The sequence below is a fragment of the Microcaecilia unicolor genome, chromosome 1, assembly GCF_901765095.1.
Source record: "Microcaecilia unicolor chromosome 1, aMicUni1.1, whole genome shotgun sequence".
Lineage (NCBI taxonomy): Eukaryota > Metazoa > Chordata > Amphibia > Gymnophiona > Siphonopidae > Microcaecilia > Microcaecilia unicolor.
In genome coordinates this window covers 995017-1018864 of record NC_044031.1, presented here as the reverse complement: position 1 = coordinate 1018864, position 23848 = coordinate 995017, and the positions used below count along the sequence as shown (strand labels likewise).

The 23848-nt window shown below is 46.7% G+C and overlaps 1 protein-coding gene across 2 annotated transcripts in view; it reads right to left on the bottom strand.

The window, feature by feature from the left end:
• Positions 1-23848, bottom strand: part of LOC115461810 (ATP-binding cassette sub-family F member 2) — a 228516-nt gene that overhangs the window by 168401 nt on the left and 36267 nt on the right. Inside the window, exon 2 of one of the 2 annotated variants that reach the window (XM_030191858.1) lies at positions 22947-23142. In XM_030191858.1, coding sequence (XP_030047718.1) covers positions 22947-23094 — 148 coding nt within the window. In that variant the 5' untranslated portion in view covers positions 23095-23142. Of the gene's footprint in view, positions 1-22946; positions 23146-23848 lie in introns of both variants that reach the window. The other variant, XM_030191868.1, reaches the window with a different exon arrangement.

Below are 23848 nucleotides of genomic sequence, written 5' to 3'. Positions count from 1 at the left end.
TTCCTTCTCTGTTTTTGGTATTTTAGTCAAGGCCACGACCCGCAGCAGAATCAGATTATTACTGCACGGATGATTGTTTGCTCCTCATTCCTGCTTGAATTCTAGTTTGTCTATTTGGCTGTTTATTTCACCCTTTCTTCCTCAGGGGCTAAATACTTCTCATTTTAAAGATAAAGGCTCTGAAAAGCCTTCTCAGGTCCATCTTGGGTTTCAACATGTTGGTTACTATAGTATCACTTTCATTCTTTGTACACACCTGACTGTTTGGGCCTCATCTTCTACTCTCACCCCAATGAGAACTGCTTGTCTGGACTGATCTGATATGGACAATAAGAAAAGAAAAATTATGTCTTAACTGATTAATTTTCTTTCCTTTAGTCCTACCAGACCAGCCCAGAAACCATCCGTTATGGTAACCGATTTCTTGTTGTTGTTTCTCTTTAATACATTCAGAGGACGTCATTGCTTCTGTTAACATGATGTATTATATATCACGCATCTACTGACTTCAGTGAAGGGAAAATTAGGTTCTTACCTTGGTAATTTTCTTTCCTTTAGTCATAGCAGATGAAGCCATTACGTATGAGTTGTGTCCATCAACCAGCAGGGGGAGATAGAGAGCACTCAACTTTTCACAGTGCCTCATGGCCAGCCAGCTCCACTGCCTCTTCAGTATGGCAAACCACAATTGGAATAACATGAACTTTCCTCACAGCGAACGATGGCCCCTTAACAAGGGCATGAACTCAAAAGGAGGGAATGAACATATCCTCCTGGAGGGAATAAACTCGTCCTCCTTATTGTATAACTGGAGGGGATACACGTAACCTCCTGGAGGGAATAAACTCATCCTCCAAAACATAAACTGGAGGGAATGGACTCATCCTCCTATAAGTGAACATGAATCCTGAAGACTGTTTTCCAACTTTCTCCCAAGGAAGGAACTTCAGGAAACAAGAACAGAACCTGAAACAGATTCACAGCATACAGACAATCATATAGGGAGGGCTCATGGCTTCATCTTCTATGACTAAAGGAAAGAAAATTACCAAGGTAAGAACCTAATTTTCCCTTCCTTGTCATCAAGCAGATGAAGCCATTACTTATGGGATGTAACAAAGCAATCCCTATATACTACTACTACTACTATTTAGCATTTCTATAGCGCTACAAGGCGTACGCAACGCTGCACAAACATAGAAGACAGTCTCTGCTCAAAGAGCTTACAATCTAATAGATAGGGTGGGAACAGGTCACACCATGCGCTAGCACTTGTGCTCCAAAACGCGCATCCCTCCTAGCAGCCACATCCAGCCTGTAATGTCGGGCAAAAGAGAGCTTAGAAGCCCATGTTGCTGCACTGCATATCTCCTGACAAGAGAGTGCTCCAGTTTCAGCCCAAGAGGAAGAAATCACTCTGGTAGAATGCGCCGGCAAGCAGATAAGCTGAAAAGATAGTTTCTTTGAGCCAGCGGGCAATAGTGGCTTTAGACGCTGGAGACCCTCTGCGAGTACCTGATAGCAAAACAAACAGCTGATCATAGATCCTGAAAGAGATAGTAACTCGCAGATACTGCAGCAGAGTCCTGCGCACATCCAACAGGTGCAACTGCCCAAAAGATTCTGGAAACTCCTCCTTATCAAAGTAGGGCAAGAAAATAGGCTGGTTTAGGTGAAACGCTGAAACCACCTTAGGCATGAAGGAAGGCACGGTCCGAACCGTGACCCCGGACTCTGAGAATTGCAGAAATGGGTCTCTACAGGACAGCGCCTGGAGCTCTGACACCCGTCTTGCCGAAGTAATGGCCACAAGAAAAACGGCCTTTAGTGTCAAATCTTTCTCCGATGCTCGCCGAAGCGGCTCAAAAGCAGAAGCCTGCACGGCCTTCAAAACTAGCCCCAGGTTCCAAGCTGGACAGGGTGCTCGCACGGAAGGCCGGAGCCGAAGCACCCAACTAAGAAACCGTGCCACATCTGGATGAGCAGCTAAAGACACGCCTTCAACCTTACCACGAAGGGAGGCTAAAGCTGCCACTTGCACCCGCAGGGAATTATAGGCCAAGCCTATTTGTACACCATCCTGCAAAAAGTCCAGAATCGGCGAGACAGGAGCACACATGGGTATGATCGCTTTTGAACCACACCAAGACTCAAACTGCCACCAAATCCTGGCATAAGCCACGGAAGTGGAACGCTTGCGGGCCTGCAGGAGAGTGGAAATGACTGTGTTTGAATAGCCTTTGTCCCTCAATTGCGCCCTCTCAATCGCCATGCCATAAGACCAAAGCGGCAGGTGTCCTCCATGGCTACCGGGCCCTGTGACAACAGGTTCGGTACCAGAGGTAAAGGAAGGGGAGCCTCCACTAGCATCTGTCGGAGGTCCGCATACCAAGGCCTCCTGGGCCAATCCAGGGCGATGAGCACCACTTCTCCTGGGTGCAGCCGAATCCGCAGGAGCACGCGCCCTATCAAGGGCCACGGAGGGAACACATATAGTAGGCCCGGAGGCCAGGGCTGAGTCAAGGCATCCAACCCTGCCGAGCGAGGATCTCTCCGTCTGCTGAAGAAGCACGGGATTTTGGCATTTGAACTTGTCGCCATAAGATCCATCATGGGCTTGCCCCATTTGGCACATATCTGCAGTAATACTTCATCTGCTAGTTCCCATTCTGCTGGATCGATCTGATGCCTGCTTAATCGGCTTGCACGTTGCTCTGACCTGCAATGTGAGCTGCCAACAGAAACTGAAGATGCAGCTCGGCCCAGTGGCAAATCTGTTCAGCCTGCGCGGCCAGTGCTCTGCACTTAGTGCCATCTTGTCGATTTATGTAGGCCACTGCTGTCGTGTTGTCCGACATCACTCTGACAGCCAATTCTTCCAGGGTCACTTGAAAGGCCAGAAGCGCCTGAAACACCGCTTTCAACTCCAGGCGGTTGATGGACCACTCCGACTCCTTGGGTGTCCGTAGACCCTGGGCATGCTTCCTCTTGCAATGTGCGCCCCAGCCCTTCAGGCTGGCATCTGTCACTACTAGACACCAATCGGGGAGCGCCAGCGGCATTCCTCGCCGCAGCATGCTGTCTGAGAGCCACCACTCCATGCTGAGTCGGGCCGCAGGGAGCCAAGAAAGTCTGCATTGATAATCCTGAGAAACTGGAGACCATCTTTGAAGTAGGGAATACTGTAGAGGTCTCAGGTGCGCTCTCACCCAGGGCACCCCTTCCAATGTGGCTGTCATCGATCCCAGCAGCTGGACAATGTCCCAAGCTCGCAGGCGGTGCATCCTCAGGAGCAGACGGACCTGATTCTGAAGCTTGCACCGCCTTAGCTCAGGTAGGTATACATAGCCCGAGGCTGTGTCGAACCTGGCCCCCAAATATTCTAGAGATTGCGAGGGGGTCAGGTGACTTTTGGCCATATTGACGACCCAGCCTAGAGGTTGAAGTACTGAGACCACTCTGGCTGTAGCTTGATAGCTCTCTGTTACAGAGTCTGCTCTGATGAGCCAGTCGTCTAGGTACGGGTGAACCCTGATACCTTCTCGCCTGAGCAAAGCAGCTACTACCATCATTACCTTTGAAAAGGTTCGGGGAGCTGTGGTGAGGTCAAAAGGCAAGGCCCGGAACTGGAAATGTTTTCCCAACACCGCAAACCTCAGAAACTTCTGGTGCAGGGCCAAATTGGTATGTACACGTAAGCTTCTTTCAGGTCTAAAGACGTGAGAAACTCTCCTGGCTGTACCGCAGCAATGACGGAGCGCAGGGTTTCCATGGGGAAATGCCGCACTCTCAGGGACTTGTTTAATTCTTTTAAGTCCAGAATAGGGCGAAAAGACCCACCTTTTCGCAGCACCACAAAGTAGATGGAGAATCGGCCGTAGCCGTGTTCGGCGGGAGGTACCGGGGACACGGCCCCTAACTGAATCAGACCTTGCAAAGTCTCCTCTACCGCTGCCCGTTTGGTGGCAGAATCGCATCGGGACTCCACAAACACGTCTCTTACTGGGGCGTTGAATTCTATTCTGTAGCCATCTCTGATCAGGTCCAGAACCCACTGATCTGAGGAAATATTGGCCCACTCCTTGGCAAAGACGTCCTCCGAAGACAGGAAGCGAGGAGGCCGGCGCACCATCATTGAGAGGGTCGCCCCTAAACTCCAGGCCTAGAGCCGGTGGCTGCGGAACGCTTGTCCGAGCGAAAGGAGTTCCTCTGCTGAAAAACAGGCACGAGAAGTGAACCTAGCAGAACGCCCCGGGCGGTATCTTCTAGCTTCACGGAAGCGAGGTCTATAAGAGGAGTGGACCGCCTGGCCCGTGGAGGAAGGCCTCGGCCTATCTTCGGGCAAGCACTGGGGTTAGGATCTCCCAGGCCTTTAACAATTTTTTTTTCCAACTGCTCACCAAATAGGAGAAGGCCTTGAAAGGGCAACTTCACCAACCTTTGCTTAGAGGCCATGTCCGCTGCCCAATGTCGTAGCCAAATAAGACGGCGAACCACCACTGCTACTACCTTTTGTTTAGCCGAAGCTCTGACAATATCATAAAGGGCATCAGCCAAAAAGGACAAGGCCGACTCCAGCCGCGGAGCCACATCCGAGAAGGGCTGTTCCACTGCCTGTTGCAACCACGCCAGGCAGGCTCTAGCAGCATAACAACTGCATGCAGACGCCCAAACAGTAAGACCTGCAATTTCAAAGGACCGTTTAAGAGCTGCTTCCAGCCTACGGTCTTGCATATCCTTCAGGGCAACTCCTCCTACCACAGGGAGGGTAGTTCTCTTGATCACCGCAGTGACTGGGGCATCTACTTTAGGCATTGCAAAGCGATTCAAATGCTCCTCACGCAGAGGGTATAATTGCCCCATAGCCCTGGAAACTTTCAAAGGTCCCTCGGGGTCAGCCCACTGAGCGGAAATAAGCTCTTGGATGGAGTAATGCAAAGGAAAGGCTCGAGCAGGCTTTTTGGTACTAGCCATCCTAGGATTCACAGAGGAGGCCATGCCACTGTCAGGCTCTTCAATAGAAAGGACCTGTAGGGCATCTGAAATAAGCGCTGGCAGCTCATCACGGTGGAAAATCCTCACCGCGGAGGGATCATCCAGATCCTGTGGTAATTCTGCACCTGACTCTGGCTCCTCAGACCACGAAGGCCTGCCAGAACTCTCCGAATCCTCACAGCCCGACCACGGAGGGAGGGGGGGGGGGGTGCACCACAATCTGAAAGGGAATTAGCCCTTCTACGCTTTTCTTTATGCCAATTATCAGGGAAAATAGCCTCAGCGGGCAGTCCCAGGCCAGAATCCACCGGGGGGGGGGGGGGGGGGGGGGGGGGGGGGGGGGAGACAATAGAAGGGGCCTCAGACGACCCTTGAGGGACAGCTCTTTTCAGCATGTATGCTTTATGCAATAACAACACAAAATCAGGGGAGAAAAACTCTCCCTGGGCACCCAGATCCCGTCCGGGGCTAGCCGTTCCCTGAATAGCCTCAATTCGAGGTCCCCCCGGGCTCAGGGCTCTCCATCTCTACGGAGGCCGTGCCATGCGGAGAATTCAAAATGGCGTCCGCTGCCAGCTCTGAGTGGGAAGAATCATCACTCGCCATGCTCGGGCCGGCTCTTACACCTGTACAGCACGATTTACAGAGCCCCACTGCTGATTTGCGCTTGCCACACCGGGAACAGCACTTTACATTCTCTGCATCCATTGCCAAAAACGGCGGGAAAATTCAAAATGGCGGATTCGCACCAAAAACGCCCCGATCGCGGGCCCACCCCGGAGGAGTTAGAAAACACTCTTACCTCACCAGACCGAGTATCACAGCTCCGGTCCCATAGAAGAATCAAAGGAAAACCTCTGTTCCATTTTTTTTTTTTTTAACGCTGTGAGGAAAGCAGAAGTAATAAGAACTCCGGAGGCTCAGATGAGTGGGAAAGGCGAACCAATGTGCCTGCATCCACAGAGTGGGAAAGGACAGGGAAAAGCAAGCTAATATGTCCACATCTACGGGGGCATGGGTAAGGCAGGGAAAGGGCTAACCTATGTGCCTTCAAAGTGAAGCTGCTATAGCCTCTAATACCCCGGCTAACAACTGGCAAGCCAGGAGCCACCCCCAGGCAGATTTTTGATGGAGCGCGAAGAAGCTGCAGCCACCCTGCTTGGGGAGATAGAGAATATTGAAGAGGCAGTGGAGCTGGCTGGCCATGAGGCACTGTGAAAAGTTGAGTGCTCTCTATCTCCCCCTGCTAGTTGATAGACACAACCCATACGTAATGGCTTCATCTGCTTGATGACAAGGAAGTACTGCATTTCAGTAGAGTCTATCTGGTTGACAGATGTATTGGCTGAATATGGTGTTTTGCTTCAACTATTCATAATTGACTGACACTATGGACTTGAGTACCATTGCTTGGCTTTTCACAATACTGAGCTTTCTACGGCTGCACAATTCCCTTTAGGTGCAAAGCGCATGGAACTACTTTCTTTCTCCATCGCTAGATGACAAGACAAAAACACCCACTTGTCTGCACTCATCTGGTAGGCTAAAAGAAAGAAAATGATCAGATAAGACATCATTTTTCCTTTGTTTTATTAAAGCCATGTCTGAACATTAAATTAACTATGAATGTGATGTAAAGTGAAGATACTTACCTGTAGCAGGTATTCTTCGAGGACAGCAGGCTTCATATTCTCACAAGTAGGTAGACACCAATCCGCGTCGCCCAGTCCGGCACTTATGCCAAAATAAAAAAGTACAGCTTTGTGAAGTGCTAGCCACATTCCACCGCGCATGTGCAAGTGACTTCCCGCCCGTCTGCTCAGTTCAATATTAAAGCAAAACACAAAGTAAAAACAACCAAGGAGACAACTCCAAAGGGAGGCGGGCGGGATTGTGAGAATATGAAGCCTGCTGTCCTCAGAGAATACCTGCTACAGGTAAGTATCTTTGCTTTCTCAGAGGACAAGTAGGATCCAATATTCTCACAAGTGAGGAATCCCTAGCATCCAAGCTCACCCAAAACAACAAACATTGGTTAATTGGGCCTCGTAACTATGAGGACATTACACAGATTAACCTAAAACCATATACAACCGAGTGAAAGTGCAGCCTGGAACAGAATAAAATGGGCCTAGGAGGGTGGAGTTGGATTCTAGACCCCAAACAGATTCTGCAACACTGACCGCCCCAACAGACCATTCTTTCGGGTATCCTACTCAAGGCAGTAATGAGATGTGAATGTGTGGATTGAAGACCATGTCGCAGCCTTGCAAATTTTTTCAATAGAGGCTGACCTCAAGTGGACTACCGACACAGAAAATGGCTCTGACATTATGAGCCATGACATGACCCTCTTAAGGCCAGCCCATCCTGGGCATAAGCGAAGGAAATGCAATTTGCCAGCCAATTAGAAATGATCCATTTCGAGAGCGGTGATGTCACGCTAAGCAATGGCAGCATGAGTGAACAGCTCCGCATGCCTCACAGACAGGCTCATAAAATATACCAGATTACGGCGAGTTCGCGCTGAGTGGACCGCACATAGTGCTAGCGGAAGGGTGTCCACACCGAAAGATGGCGGGGAAAGAAGCCAATACTTCTCTAAGAGCTCCTAGCTCTTAGAGAACGTATCCGTTCTCTTGAGGCTAGAGTAGCAGACTTGGTGGAGCTGAGGGAGACAGAGAGGTACATAGAGGAGTCCTACAGGGATGTTGTAGAGAAGTCCCACCTCCAGTCTAGTAGCCCTTGTGCTACCTTGGAGGAGGGAGGTCTCCTAGATGGAGAGCATCATCCTGGTGAAGTAGGAAGTACTCCTGTAGCCAGGACCTGCCCACCAGGGGATGTACTATCCTCTCGCACCGAGAATATGTCTCCAAGTGCTGCCCGGGAGGGAAAGGTTAGGACAGCTGTTGTAGTTGGTGATTCGATCATTAGGCATATAGATAGCTGGGTGGCTGGTGGACGTGAGGATCGCCTGGTGACTTGCCTGCCTGGTGCGAAGGTGGCGGACCTCACGCGTCACCTAGATAAGATTCTAGATAGTGCTGGGGAGGAGTCCGCTGTCTTGGTACATGTGGGTACCAATGACATAGGAAAATGTGGGAGAGAGGTTCTAGAAGCCAAATTTAGGCTCTTAGGTAGAAAGATCAAATCCAGATCCTCTAGGGTAGCATTTTCTGAAATGCTACCTGTTCCATGCGCAGGGCCCAAGAGACAGGCAGAGCTCCGGAGTCTCAATGCGTGGATGAGACGATGGTGCAGGGAGGAGGGTTTTAGATTTGTTAGGAACTGGGCAATATTCTGGGGAAGGGGGAGCCTATTCCGAAAGGATGGGCTCCACCTTAACCAGGGTGGGACCAGGCTGCTGGCGTCAGCATTTAAAAAGGAGATAGAGCAGCTTTTAAACTAGAAATGGGGGGAAGGCCAACAGTTGCTCAAAAGCGCATGGTTCGGGAAAAGGTATCTTGCAAAGCTACCTCACAAACAGGGAAGATAGGGTTTCTGGATAGTGAGGTTGCACAACAGACCGTGGTAAGCCAGGTGCCCTTAAATACAACTAAAGATCAGACAAAAGATGGCAAATCAATAGTGTCAGGTACTAAGCATCATGCAAATAGGAACAACAAACATACTCTGAAATGTCTATATGCAAATGCTAGGAGTCTAAGAAATAAGATGGGAGAGTTGGAATATATTGCACTAAATGAAAAATTGGATATAATAGGCATTACTGAGACCTGGTGGAAGGAGGATAACCAGTGGGACACTGTCATACCGGGGTACAAAGTATATTGTAGTGATAGGGTGGACCGCACTGGTGGAGGGGTAGCATTGTATATTAACGAGAGCCTTGACTCAGATAGATTACAAATTCAGCAGGACACAAATCACACCTTTGAATCATTGTGGGTTGAAATTCCATGTATAAAAGGGAAAAAAAACGGTGATAGGAGTGTACTACCGTCCGCCTCGCCAGGATGAGCAGGTAGACGCAGAAATGATAAAAGAAATCAGAGACGCAAACAAAATGGGCAATGTGATAATAATGGGTGACTTCAATTATCCAAATATAGACTGGGTAAATGTAACATCGGGACACGCTAGAGAGGTACAATTCCTTGATGAAATCAAGGACAGCTTTATGGAGCAGCTGGTGCAGGAGCCGACGAGAGAAGGAAAAATTCTAGACTTGGTGCTTAATGGAGCACATGATCTGGTGAGGGACGTTATGGTACTGGGGCCGCTTCATAACAGTGATCATAATATGATCAGTTTTGATATTGACCTTGAAGTAACTGTACACAGAAAGTCAAATACATTAGCGTTTAACTTTAAAAAAGGAGACTATGATAAAATGAGAAGAACGGTAAAAAAAAAACTTAGGGGGGCAACTGAGAGAGTAAAAACTGTACAACAGGCGTGGACGCTGTTCAAAAATACCATCCTGGAGGCCCAGGCCATACATATTCCGCGAATTAGAAAAGAAAGACGGAAGTCCAAAAGACAGCCGGCCTGGTTGAAAAGTGAGATGAAGGAAGCTATTAGGGCTAAAAGAAACGCCTTCAGAAAATGGAAGAAGGAACCGTCTGAAAATAACAAGCAGCAGCATAAGGAGTGTCAAAGCAAATGCAAGGCGCAGATAAAGAAGGCCAAGAGGGATTACGAAAAAAAGATAGCATTAGAGGCAAAAAACATAGTAAAAAATGTTTTCGGTATATTAAAAGCAGGAAGCCGGAAAAAGAATCTGTTGGGCCGCTGGATGACCGAGGAGTAAAAGGGGCGATAAAGGAAGATAAAGACGTAGCAGAAAGACTGAATGAATTCTTTGCTTCGGTCTTCACCGAGGAAGATTTGGGTGGGATACCGGTGTCGGAAATGGTATTTCAAGCGGATGAGTCGGAGAAACTTACTGACTTCACGGTAAACCTGGAGGACGTAATGGGGCAGTTCAGCAAACTGAAGAGTAGCAAATCTCCTGGACCGGATGGTATTCATCCTAGAGTACTGATAGAACTGAAAATGAGCTTGCGGAGCTACTGCTAGTGATATGCAACTTATCCTTAAAATCGAGAGTGGTACCGGAAGATTGGAGGGGTGGCCAATGTAACGCCGATTTTTAAAAAAGGCTCCAGGGGAGATCCGGGAAATTATAGACCGGTGAGTCTGACGTCGGTGCCGGGGAAAATGGTAGAGGCTATTATTAAAAACAAAATTACAGAGCACATCCGAGGACAAGAATAACTGAGACTAAGTCAGCACGGCTTTTGTGTGGGGAAATCTTGCCTGACCAATTTACTTCAATTCTTTGAAGGAGTAAACAAACATGTGGACAAAGGGGAACCGGTTGATATTGTGTATCTGGATTTTCAAAAGGCGTTTGACAAGGTACCTCATGAAAGGCTACAGAGGAAATTGGAGGGTCATGGGATAGGAGGAAATGTCCTATTGTGGATTAAAAACTGGTTGAAGGATAGGAAACAGAGAGTGGGGTTAAATGGGCAGTATTCACAATGGAGAAGGGTAGTTAGTGGGGTTCCTCAGGGGTCTGTGCTAGGACCGCTGCTTTTTAATATATTTTTAAATGATTTGGAGATAGGAGTAACTAGCGAGGTAATTAAATTTGCTGATGACACAAAGTTATTCAAAGTCGTTAACTCGCGACAGATTGTGAAAAATTACAGAAGGACCTTACGAGACTGGGAGGCTAAATGGCAGATGACGTTTAATGTGAGCAAGTGCAAGGTGATGCATGTGGGAAAAAAGAACCCAAATTATAGCTACCTCATGCAAGGTTCCACGTTAGGAGTTACGGACCGAGAAAGGGATCTGGGTGTCGTCGTCGATAATACACTGAAACCTTCTGCGGCTAGGAAAGCGAATAGAATGTTGGATATTATTAGGAAAAGTATGGAAAACAGGTGTGAGGATGTTATAATGCCGTTGTATCGCTCCATGTTGCGACCGCACCTTGAGTATTGTGTTCAATTCTGGTCGCCGCTTTCCAAAAATACTAGGACTAGGGGGCATGCGATGAAACTACAGTGTAGTAAATTTAAAACAAATCGAAGAAAAGTTTTCTTCACCCAACGTATAATTAAACTCTGGAATTCGTTGCCGGAGAAAGTGGTGAAGGCGGTTAGCTTAGCAGAGTTTAAAAAGGGGTTGGACGGTTTCCTAAAGGACAAGTCCATAAACCACTACTAAATGGACTTGGGAAAAATTCACAATTCCGGGAATAACATGTATAGAATGTTTGTACGTTGGAAAGCTAGCCAGGTGCCCTTGGCCTGGATTGGCCGCTGTAGTGGACAGGATGCTGGGCTCGATGGACCCTTGGTCTTTTCCCAATATGGCATTACTTATGTACTTGTGTACTAAATCCTTGAAAACTTTCGCTTACCAACCTGACACTGCTGGAAGCAAGATGGCGCCGGGCGAGGGTTCCTCACAGGCCGACAATGTGCGCACAGAGACAGATTTGAGAGAGACAGAGGCGGACGGAGAATTTAATCCAAGCGATTTCCGAGCACTGCTCGAAGAGATCAGAGCAGATGTAAAAGCTGGTCGTGAGGATATTACAAAATTGGCAGCGGAACTCCGAGGTGAATTAATGGAAATGGGCCGACGCGTGGAAGAGCAACAAGAGTCGCTGTGCTCGTTAGAGGCCACCATGAGAGAACAACAAGAGCTTGGTAAGGTCCTCATGGATAAGATAGAAGATCTAGAGAATCGCGGCAGGAGATCAAACATCAGGATTCGGGGTATACCGGAGCAGGCAGACTATATGAATTGTGAACAAGTGACACAGCAAGTGGCTAGTATGTTATTATCGGAAGAGGGCCAGGAGGTGAGCCCGGAGAGTTTCAAAGTAGACCGGGCACACAGAGCGCTAACACGTGCAAGGGCCAATATGCCTAGAGACATAATTGCATGCTTTGCAGATTACAAAACAAAAGAAAATGTTCTGCGGAAAGCACGTCAGAAAGACTGTATAAAATTGAATTGTATCAGGACCTGGCCCCGATGACACTAAAACGCCGCACAGAGATGATGAGCTTTACTAGATACTTTCGAGATCAAGGAACACCATACCGGTGGCAGCACCCATTTGCGCTGGCATATAGCAAAGAAGGAAGTTGGCACAGAGTCCAGAGTGTGGAAGAGGCCCGTGCGATATGGCCGGAGGTGGAAGCGCCGGTGGAAAGAGCGGCAAGCAACAAAATGGTGGAACCGAGGCTGAATCGCCAGCGATGGACCCGAGTGGCCGGGGTAAAGGACGTCTGACCAGACAAAAATCAGCCCAACAGCTGGAAGCTACAACTAAGACTGTGCCATGATCACTCTTGAGAGGACTTGAAAACAGATAAGATGATAGATATGGGAAAATCTGGTAATGCTTTAATGGAATGTCTACCTGAAGTTATGTGAGACATGTGTTTGGTCACTGTTCTCTCACTTAAGTGGAGAGATAATTCTGACCCACTGGATGTACTGGGAAGGGGGGGGAGGGGAAGGGTTGCCAGGGTAACTATCGGGTCTGTTGCAAATAATTTTGTAAGGGGAGGGGCTCACCACAAGCAAAAGGTAATAATAGGAATACACACCTGAATACCCCATGGCAAGCATAGTGTGCATGACTTTAAATGTTCGGGGCCTTAATACCCCCATGAAACGGAAAAAATTGTTTAGAGAAGCTCAGAGGGTGGGGGCTGATATTATCCTGGTATAGGAAACTCACTTGTTGGAACAACATGAGCATTTATTACGAAATATTAGATACCCCCAACAATATTTGGCTTCGAATAAGACACAGAGGAAAACAGCAGGGGTAGGGATATTGATAAAACAAGGGCTGGCATGGGAAATTATTACAGTGAAACGGGACCCAAGAGGACGATATATAATACTGGTAGCCAAAATAGGGGGACAGATCTACACTATAGTGAATATATATGCACCTAACCAGGCTCAGGGGGAGTTTTTAGATCTTCTCACCACACAGCTCACAAAATATGTCCAGGGGGAGATCCTCATGGGTGGAGATTTTAATGTCACAGTGGACCCTAATATCGACAATACGGGGGTGGCCAGCGGATATGCCCAGGGGGAGAGAGATCGGTTAATTCAGTTTCTTAACTACTGGGGACTGGTAGATATATGGAGGGTGCTGCATGGAACAGAAAGGGATTACACCTGTTATTCGGCTCCACATGACACATATTCGAGAATTGATATGTGGATGGGTAGCGCAGAAGCAATGCTGCAAGTAATTTCCTCGGAGATATAAACCAGAACCTGGTCAGACCACGCCCCAGTTATGTTAGATTTACCGGGGGGGGGGGGGGGGGGGGGGGGGGGGGGAAGATCTGATAGGGGGAGGAGGATGTGGCAATTCCCAGAAAGCCTGCTAGATGACCCTAAGCAGATTCAACGAATTGAACTAGAACTTAAGGAGTTTTTCCAAATTAATGATACCCCAGATATAACGCCAGAGATTTTGTGGGAAAGCATGAAAGCAGTGATAAGAGGGAAAATGATCGCCTTACAGATATACCTAAATAAAGACACCAGGGAAAAAGAGAAAGAACTTAGGTTAGTTATTCATCAGCTAGATACTCTAGTTAAATAACAACAGTGCACCCCAAGCCAACAAGAGGAATTGCATAAAGCAAGGGTACAACTGGCCTCTTTGGAGTCCATAGGTATTCAGGAGCAATTGCAACGGGTGTAGCAAGAATATTATGAGTTTAATAATAAGGCGAGTAAATTATTGGCATATAAAATGAAACGGATGGAGAATCGTAATAGCATATACAGGGTACGAGATACTGGAGGGAACATTTATGATCAGATAGAAGACATTCAGAGAATGTTTGTACAATATTATGAGCACTTATATCAACAGGAAGGCCCCCCATCGGTGGAAGCTATTCACTCCGTGCTGGAAGCTGCAGGCATGCCTTGTTTAACTGGAGCCGAGCGGAATTCACTCTCGGCTCCTATTGAGCTGGAGGAAATAGAGGAGGCTATCAAAGGTCTGCCTGGGGGGAAGGCCCCGGGCCTGGATGGCTTTGGCAACAGATTTTATAAAAGATTCCGCAGTATCTTGTCTCCAATATTGCTTAGAGTGTTTAATGCTATCAAAGAGGATACCCTGCTCCCGCGCTCCTGGAGATTGGCCAATGTAGTATTGCTGCTTAACTACTACTACTATTTAGCATTTCTATAGCGCTACAAGGCATACGCAGCGCTGCACAAACAAAACCACATAAAGACCCGCTCAATTGTGGGTCATACCACCCTATTTCCCTCTTGGGAACAGATTATAAAATTTTCACTTCGATACTGGCCGCTCGCTTACAAAAAGTGCTGCCACGCTTGGTACACGAGGATCAGGCTGGCTTTATTGCTAATAGGCAAACGTTTGATAATACTAGGAAAGCACAATATATATTGGATCGGGTACAGGTGCTGGGGCAGCCTGCGATATTCCTCTCATTGGATGCTGAGAAAGCATTTGATAGAGTACTGTGGTCCTTTCTGTTTAAACTTCTAGAAAGTGTGGGTATTGAAGGGCAGTTTATGCACTGGATCACAGCGCTCTATCGGCAGCCGATGGCCCAACTGAAAATTAATGGCACAAACACACAGCCTTTTGAACTGTTGAGAGGCACGCGGCAGGTCTGTGCATTATCCCCTCTATTGTTTGCTTTTTCTATGGAGCCATTGGCGATTATGGTGCGTAAGGAGCCGCGGGTCCGGGGTATCAGAACAGGGAGACAAGAGACAAAAATCCTGCTGTATGCTGACGATGTGCTGTTGACCTTGGCGGAGCCGGGGGAATCCCTCCAGGCGGTAATGAACATCCTCAATCAGTATGGTGAGGCATCGGGATTAAAAATTAACCTACAAAAATCAGAGATTATGCCTCTGCAGTTCCCAGCAGGATTGCAAGAAGAATTGCAACCTCTGTTCCCGTTTAGCTGGTCCCCACGCTCCATATGATATTTGGGGGTTAGTTTGACACCGAACACTGAGGACCTGTTTAGGGAGAACTTTGACACTAAAATGCAAGAATTGTTTAAAGAATTAGAGCGATGGGGAGGATTGGGGATGTCATGGATGGGGAGAATAGCAGCAATAAAAACGTCCTTACTCCCTAAGTTGCTATATCTATTTTTGGCAATTCCTATCGTAATCCCGAAATCCTTCTTCCAGATGCTTAATAGGAAAGTTTTTGCTTTCATTTGGCGGAAAAGACCCCCACGAGTAAATAGGAAGGTCCTGTACCAGTCTAGAAAGGATGGAGGGATGGGGGTTCCAAACTTCTGGTTATACTATAGAGCAGCACTGTTCCAAATGTTAGCTATAGGACAGAGGGGGATAGATAAACCCTGGTCGTATGCGGCTCAGTGGGGCTTGCGGGGAGTCCCGTTGTGGGCGGCTCCATGGCTCCCCTTGACTCTGTTGAGAACTTAATAATCGGGAATGAAAGGCCAAATGGGGGTAGCACTTAGAGAATGGGCTCGATGTAGGGCCGCGTGGTTCCCGGGAAGGAAATATCACCTGAACACACCTATTATACATGTGATGGACTTCCCACCTGGTAGAGAGGAGGGAGTGTATGGACAATGGTCAGCTTCATCTTTGCGGGTGCTGGGACAACTATGGGATGAAGGTAAATGTCACTCGTTTGAAGTTCTACAGGAGGAGTATGGCCTAGCGAACAGAGATAAATTTCACTACATGCAGGTTCGGGATTTCATACACCGGAAAGCCAAGGATGAACTAGGGCTAACAGTGACAGAGTTAGAGAGGGCGATGGGAGCGGGGGCAGGAAAGGGTGGAATGGATCCTAAAGAGCTTAGACGAGATTGGGTGGCAAAGCCGGTGGCGGGAGACGGAGATAGTGCTGAGCAGACTTATACGGTCTGTGCCAGAGCCGGTGGTGGGAGGCGGGACTGGTGGTTTGGAGGCGGGGATAGTGCTGGGCAGACTTATACGGTCTGTGCCAGAACCAGTGGTGGGAGGTGGGGCTGGTGGTTGGGAGGCGGGGATAATGCTGGGCAGACTTATACGGTCTGTGCCCTGAAAAGGACAGGTACAAATCAAGGTAAGGTATACACAAAAAGTAGCACATGTGAGTTTATCTTGTTGGGCAGACTGGATGGACCGTGCAGGTCTTTTTCTGCCGTCATCTACTATGTTACTATGTTACTATGTATCCAGGATATACAAGGCGCTATTACATCAATCTGTCCCCCTAACCCAATACACAGATAAATGGGAGGCACTTTTATCAGTGAAATATGAGCAGGATAAATGGCTCAAGATATTAAAAAAAACTCCTGACTTTCTCTGTGGCGACACCCCTGGTGGAAAACGGATGTAAGATGTTATATCAATGGTACCTCACTCCTCAAAGACTAACACGAATCTTAAAGACTGGGAAGGCGACATGTTGGCGAGGATGTGGGGCCAAGGGCACTTTCTGGCATATGTGGTGGGATTGCCCGATTATAAAGACGTTTTGGACAAATTTACTTGCACAACTACAATGTAAGTTGGGGATAGTTATTGCTCTGGACCCAGGGCTATGTTTACTTAATATACCTGTGCCAGGTATACATAGTTCATTTCACTCTCTTCTGTCCCATGTGGTTACAGCAGCCCGGACTCTAATTGTGAGACTTTGGAAGCAAATCATGGCACCATCATTGGAACAAGTATTTGCTAAAGTGGACTTTTGTTGCATAATGGACAAAATGACAGCTGTGGAAAGAGGTCGAGTGGTGAAGTTCTTTAAAAATTGGTCCTCATATATGACATGGAGAGGAATAGCTGTTTAATTGTTGTTGAGCTCTAGAGAGGAGAATAAATGATCAGTCTGAAGTTACTCCTGGCGACGGGGAAGGGGGGGAGGGAGAGGTAGTTGGGGAACATGTTTATGGCAATAGATCTGGATTTTTGTATTATGATGCATTATTGGATGATGTTTTGCAGATGGCTTTATGGAAAATAATAAAAATATGTTAAAAAAAAAAAAAAGAAATGATCCATTTCCCCAATGGTGACCCCCATCCTGTTGGGATCAAAAGAAACAAAAAGCTGGGCGGACTGTTTGTGGAGCCTTGTCCGCTCCATGTAGTAGGCCAATGCTCTCTTGCAATCCAAGGTGTGCAAGATGCTTTTGCCAGGATGGGCATGAGGTCAGGGTAAGAATGTTGGCAAGACAACTGACTGGTTCAGATGGAATTCCGACACCACCTTCAGCAGGAACAGGGTGTGTGCGGAGAACTACTCTGTTGTGATGAAACTTTGTATAAGGTGTACCCACTACAAAGGCCTGAAGCTTACTGACCCTACAAGCTGAACAGCCACCAAGAAAACAACCTTTCAGGTCAAGTACTTCAGACGACAGGAATTCAGTGGCTCAAAAAGAGCTTTCATCAGGGGACTTTGCTTCATGAGAGGTTTGCTTTTGTCAAACAACTAGAGGCTGTCCAGAGATGGGCTTATCCTCTACAAGTTGATAAGCACTAATAGCACTAAGGTGAACCCTTACTGAGTTGGTCTTGAGAACAGACTCCGATAAGTGTAGAAGGTATTCAAGCAGGGTCTGTGTAGGTCAAGTAAGGGGATCTAGGGCCTTGCTCTCAAGCCAGACAGCAAACTTCCTCCAGTTAAAAAAAGAGTAGCACCTCTTAGTGGAATCTTTCCTGGAAGTCAGCAAAACCCAGGAGACACCCTCTGAAAGACCCAAGGAAGCGAATTCTAGGCTCTCAACATCCAAGTTGAGAGAGCCAGAGTAGAGGCTGGGATGTAGAAGAGACCCCTTGTTCTGCGTGATGCGGGTCGGAAAACACTCCAATCTCCATGGTTACTTGGGGGATAATTCCAGAAGAGGAGGAAACCATATCTGCCGAGGCCAATATGGTGCAATCAGAATCATGGTTCCGCAGTCTTGCTTGAGTTTCAACAAAGTCTTTCCCACTAGAGGTATCAGAAGATACGCATACAGAAGGCCTGTCCCTCAACTGAGGAGGAAGGCATCCAATGCTAGCCTGCTGTAGGCCTGAAGCCTGGAACAGAACTGAGGGACCTTGTGATTAAGTGTCTAAGGATTCGGCACCGGGAGAACCGCTCTCCCTCCATACAGGAGGAGCTCCCGGAACCATGTATCGAGGGTGACCGATGACGATGCTTCTTGGCTTTCGCCTGAGCACATCACCCAGGCTCCTCGGTGACACAAGGATAACGTCAAATCCTCACTTCGTCTTGGGATCGGGTCCGACGATGGATGATCCTGGGGGACCTGCACAGCAGGAGGCCTTGAGACAGGTGGAGACCCACTTGATGCCGTCATGCTCCCAGTGTCTAAAGGTCTCAAAGCAGCCATGCTACCAAGGCTTCTGATGCTGGTGTGATGCTCAGTGTCTATGCCAACGCCTCTGACCTTGATGCTGATGCCAAGGAACCGCATTTGGCTCCAAAAATCTTCTCTCGTTGAGCCTCTTGGGAAACCTGGGTCCTCTCCTTCATACAAAGACAGAGAACACAGTTAGCAGGGCTACGGTCAGGCCCAAGACATTGCAGACAACAAGAAGGGGTGTCCTTTCCCCAAGATAGTCCGATTGCACCGGGTACAACGCTTGAAGCCACTGGGAGTCTTTGTGGATATGGACGGAAAAACCTCATCGGCCAAACTAAACGACTCAATGATGCTTAAAAGGGGCAAAGGCACGAAAAAAAGAAGGGAGAACCCGGAGTCAAGACCTAAAACAACCTATGACTTCGAAAAAGAAAGAAACCAAACCTGGGCAAAACTCACTAAAAAATAAAGGACAGGTTTGAAAAGGTAGAAATTAAAAAAAAAAAAAAAAAAAAATCACAATAAAAACAAGGAAAAAATAAAAAAGCCAAAAGGCACTAAAAGCTCTCTGAACCGGGGCGAGTGAGGAGAGGCCCAAAAAGACGCAGTTTCTCCTCACGCAAAAAAAAAAAAAGAGAACTGAAGAGACCGTGTTCACATGACGGGTGGGAAGGCACTTGCGCATGCGCTGTGGAGCGTGGCTCATGCTTCACAAAGCTCTACTTTGGCATAAATGTCGGACCATAAATGCAGATCTGCGTTTACTCACTTGCGAGAATATTGGAGCCTGCTTATCCTTGGAGAAAATACTTGATAATGGTCACAGAACCAACACACAAACCACCAGGATTCTTGTCAGTCCAGATAAGCAGAGGCAATAAACTAAAAAGGTTTATTGTCATGAAAATTAGAACAATGCAGAAAAAGTGCAATCAGCAAACAATAACAAGTAATATGGATCAATTATAAAACTATCTAAACATTTGTTTACCTAAATAGTACTTGTGGAGATCAGGACATAATAGTTGCTCACAAGTTATCAAATATAATGTTCACAGGGCCTCAGCAAAAGATCCTTCTTTTCTTTCTCCCTGGCTAAGACTGGAGAAAAAAAAGCCAGTACATCCTACATGGAACTGAGCTTCTGGGCCAATCAGAGGCCGGAACAACAAGTTTTAAAAGTAGCTGTCACATAACTGCAGATTACCTCTTACCTGTGTTAACTAAAGAAGGAACAGTCAGTTCTCTGTAACAGCTTTAAACAAACATGCACCATCTACTGGCCAAACTAGAGAAATACATTTCAAGAAATAATACAGTTTACAGGCCTAAAACTCAGGGGCAGATGCACTAAGGTCCTCGGAAGAGCCCTTCCCTTACCGATTCCATAGCGAATCGGTAGGGAACGGCCATGCAGCAAGGAAAGGGAATGCAATGAGCTGCTCGTTGCAGCTTACTTGCATTCTCTATTCCCTCAGAGCCAGTCAGCCAGTCGAGCATGCCGCAGAGTAGCCAAGCATTATGCTGGCTGCTCTGCGCATGCCAAGGACGTCCTTTATGGGGAAGGAGCCGTGGCTAATAAGGAGATAAACCCGACCCTCTCGCGAGTCGCCCGCGCTGGAACAGCAGTGCAGGACCAGACACAGGCTGCCTCACTGAAAAAAAAAACAAAAAAGGACGTCCCTGACGGGACTTTTTTCCCCCCCTGCAGATTTTTTTGATAGGCGTTCTTCTTGGACGCGCTGTGATTGGCTGAGAGAGACCTGGTTGGGGGGCATAATTGAAAGAGACGTCCAAATAGTTTTTTTGATTTGGACATCCTTGCACGTCCCGATTCTGTCCGGCAGTGGTCAGTATAGGCAGTAGAAGGACAACCATCACAAAAAAATCTGGGGGAAAAACGTCCAAGTGCTCGTCAGGAACGTCCTTCTTTTTGTTTGTTTGTTTTAGTCCATGTTAAGCACTTTAGAAGGACAGCCCTGACGAGCACTTGGACGTGGCTAGGCAAAGGTTTCCAGCTGGTTGCTTTTTTTATGAGTGAAGGACGTCCATAAAGGACGTCCCTGACGAGCACTTGGACATTTTTTTTCCGTTAAATTTATAGAAGTTTTTAGAGGCAAATAAATTCCGCGCAGCCCCAACGAGAGGTACAGACCTCCCGTTAGATTTTCCACGTTTTGCCAATCGGAAAACGGTAGTGCATCTTATTACAATACGATTTCTACACATTATAATACTAATTTGCTCATCTGTATTCCGTTTTCATTAGCTGCTACCGTGATTGGAAAATGGCTCGAAGAAGCCTTTTGTGCATGCCACGGTTTACTACTTGCTCGTTAATGGCTCGTTTAAGTTTAGTGCAATCTGGCCCTCACTGTTTTGTCACGCAGACCATAAAACTCTGCCCAGCATTGTCCTCCGGTTCCAGCCACTGAAGTTACTGTTGAAGCCCTTTCCAGCTTATCCCTAAACCGGATTGCCATATATGGACATACTGTACAAGTCTGCCCGGCACCGGCCCTCGGTCATCACAGCTGGAGTCGCTATTTAAGCGGCACAGGACAAATCCACACACATGCACCCATTTTAAGTTTAGGGTTTTTTTATTTATACCATTCATTTTCTAATTAGAGATCCTTTGTGTTTATCTCACACCATTATGAATTCTGTCATTGTTTTTGTCTGTATCCCTCCCTCGAGAGGGCATTCCAGGCTTCGACCTCCCTCTCTGTGAAAAATAATTTCTTGACATTACTCCTAAGTCTACCACCCTGCAAATTCAATTCATGTCCTCTAGTTTTACCATTTCCCCTTCTCTGGAAGAGATTTGTTTCTATATTAATACCTTTTAAGTATTTAAATGTCTGAATCATATCTCCTTTGTCCCTCCTTTCCTCTAGGGTATATATATTCAGGTCTTCCAGTCCCTTCTCACACGTCTTTTGGCGCAAACCTCGTTATCATTTTTGTTGCCTTCCTCTGGACTAGTTCTAGTTTTTACATCCTTAGAAAGATATGGCCTCCAAAACTGAACAATTCAAAATATACTCCAATTAAAAACCTAGTATAACACTCAAATTGAAACAGTGGAATAGTAAATGTATTTCACTGAGAGGGGTCAACATACTTCATATAAACACTGAATTTCTATAGTATGGGAGGAAAAAGCCTCAGTAATTGCTGGAAACTCTCAATAGCGATAAAGGAAGTATTAACAAACTCCCAATATCTTCCAGCTCGTATCTTTCATTGGCTTAAAAAATCCTCCAAGTGATGCTCAATGTCCAAATCCATCAATTTTTTATTAATTTTCTTCATTAAATTTCCTTATATGTGCACCTGAAGTATAACAATTCCTCTCTATTGGTCAAACTTTATATATCAAATGTGGGAAAAAGCACTTAATATGGCCAATCCCAACAGGGACCCATTTCACCTTTGCTTCATCAGGGGATGTCTCAACGTGCTTTTCCATTATGTTTACAATCAAACCTTATGTCGCTCTCCAAAACTGAACACAATACTCTAGGTGGGGTTTCAACATCCCCTTTCTTCTGCTGGCTATACCTCTCTCTATACAGCGTAGCATCCTTCTGGCTATGGCAATCGCCCTGTCACTCTGTTTTGTTACTTTAAGATCCTCAGATACCATTACCCCAAGCTCCCTCTCCCCTCCCACCTCCTAGGACATACGGGTTCCCTTGGATTTCTATTCTCCAAATGTATCACTCTGCACTTCTTTGCATTAAATTTTAACTGCCAAACACTGAAACATTCTTCTAACTTTTGCAGATCCTTTTTCACGTTGTCCACTCTCTCATGGGTGTCCACTCTATTACAAAATTTGGTATCATCTGAAAAAAGGCAAACTTCATCTTTTAACACTTTGGCAATGTCGCTCACAAATATATTGAACAGAATCAGCCCAGCACCGATCCTTGAGGCACTCCACTACTCACCTTTCCTTCCTCCGAGTGAATTCCACTGGCCAGCACCCTCTGGCATCTGTCTGTCAACCAGTTCCTAATCCAGTTCACCACTTTGGGTCCTAACTTCAGCCTGCCAGGTTTATTCAAGAGCCTCCTATGAGGTACTGCATCAAAGGCTTTGCTGAAATTCAAGCAGATTACATCTAGCACACGTCCTTGATCCAATTCTCTGGTCACCCAGTCAAAAGAACTCAATGAGATTCGTTTAGCACAATTCACCTTTGGTAAAACCATATGACCCATGTGAGTCCCTATGATACCAGATTTTATTGGGGTGTGTTGTCTGTGAAAACCTCTCTGGAAGCTGAGTGACTTCCAGGTTATCATCAAGTTGCAGTGTTACAAGAAATTGCCATAGAATAGATGGCCAATAAGGTACCTAATCGCAGGTAGGAGGTTCCTGGTATAGGAGCAGGCCCGCCTGAGGCCTGTGCAGGGCTTGTCAGAAAGAGTTGACCCTCTGGTGGGTTTTTAAGGGTAATGCAGAGGCTTTATGGGATGCTATTCATGGGAGATACTGTTCCTTTCAACATCAACAGCAGAGGCAGCCCCCAAAATTCCTTAAACAATAAGAATGGGAGGTGTCTCACCTGGGCTTTCTCTACCATTAACTTTGTCGTTCTTCTCTAACTCCTCAGCCCCAAGATCTCCATTCTCCTCAGTTTTCTTTGGTCGCTGACGAGATTTGGCTGCCAGTTTCTTCTTTGCTGCTTTTTTCTTGGCCAGGTCTGAGGGCATGGTTGCTGCTCACAGGTGATGTGCTTGTCTCCCAAACAGATTTTGGCCCTGCAGGAAGAAAATGAACAATCAGGATTATTTTAGTAGCAAACTATCCAAAAATAACTAGACTTATCTTAAAGGGTAAACAATCATAGATTTGATATACTGCCTTTCTGTGGTACAAAGAAAGCGATTTTACACTTACTATATGCAGGAATTTTCTCTGTCCCCAGTGAGATCACAATCTAAGTTTTTGTACCTGGGACAACGGAGGATTAAGTAACTTGCCCAGAGTCAGCTACTTGAATGTAATTGATATTCTCCGATGACAGTAAAGAGCAACACACTAATGGGTCTCACGATTTTCTCCTACCAGGTTCAGAGGAGACTCTCACACACTGGGGTCCCTCTTTGATGGCTCCAAATGGGTTTGTGTATACTACAACAGTAATGAAGCTCTCTCCTAAGCAGAATATGCCAAGTATGACCTTGTGTCTCAAATGTACTGTTACCATGTGCTACTAGATATGCTGTTACTAAGTTCACTTGCTGGTCAAGCTAAAAGCTACTTTAACTGGAGAGACAACTTCCAACAGGGAGACAGGTAAACTGTGTGACTCACTGTATTATTGTCATCAAAGAAAATCCCTTACAGTTAAAGAATTCAACTTTCTCTGACAATAATCAAGTTAATCTCATCACAAAAAGAATGTTCCACTCAATGTTGCGGCGTTAGACATTTCCTCACGAGGGAGCTCTTTCGAACCCTCAC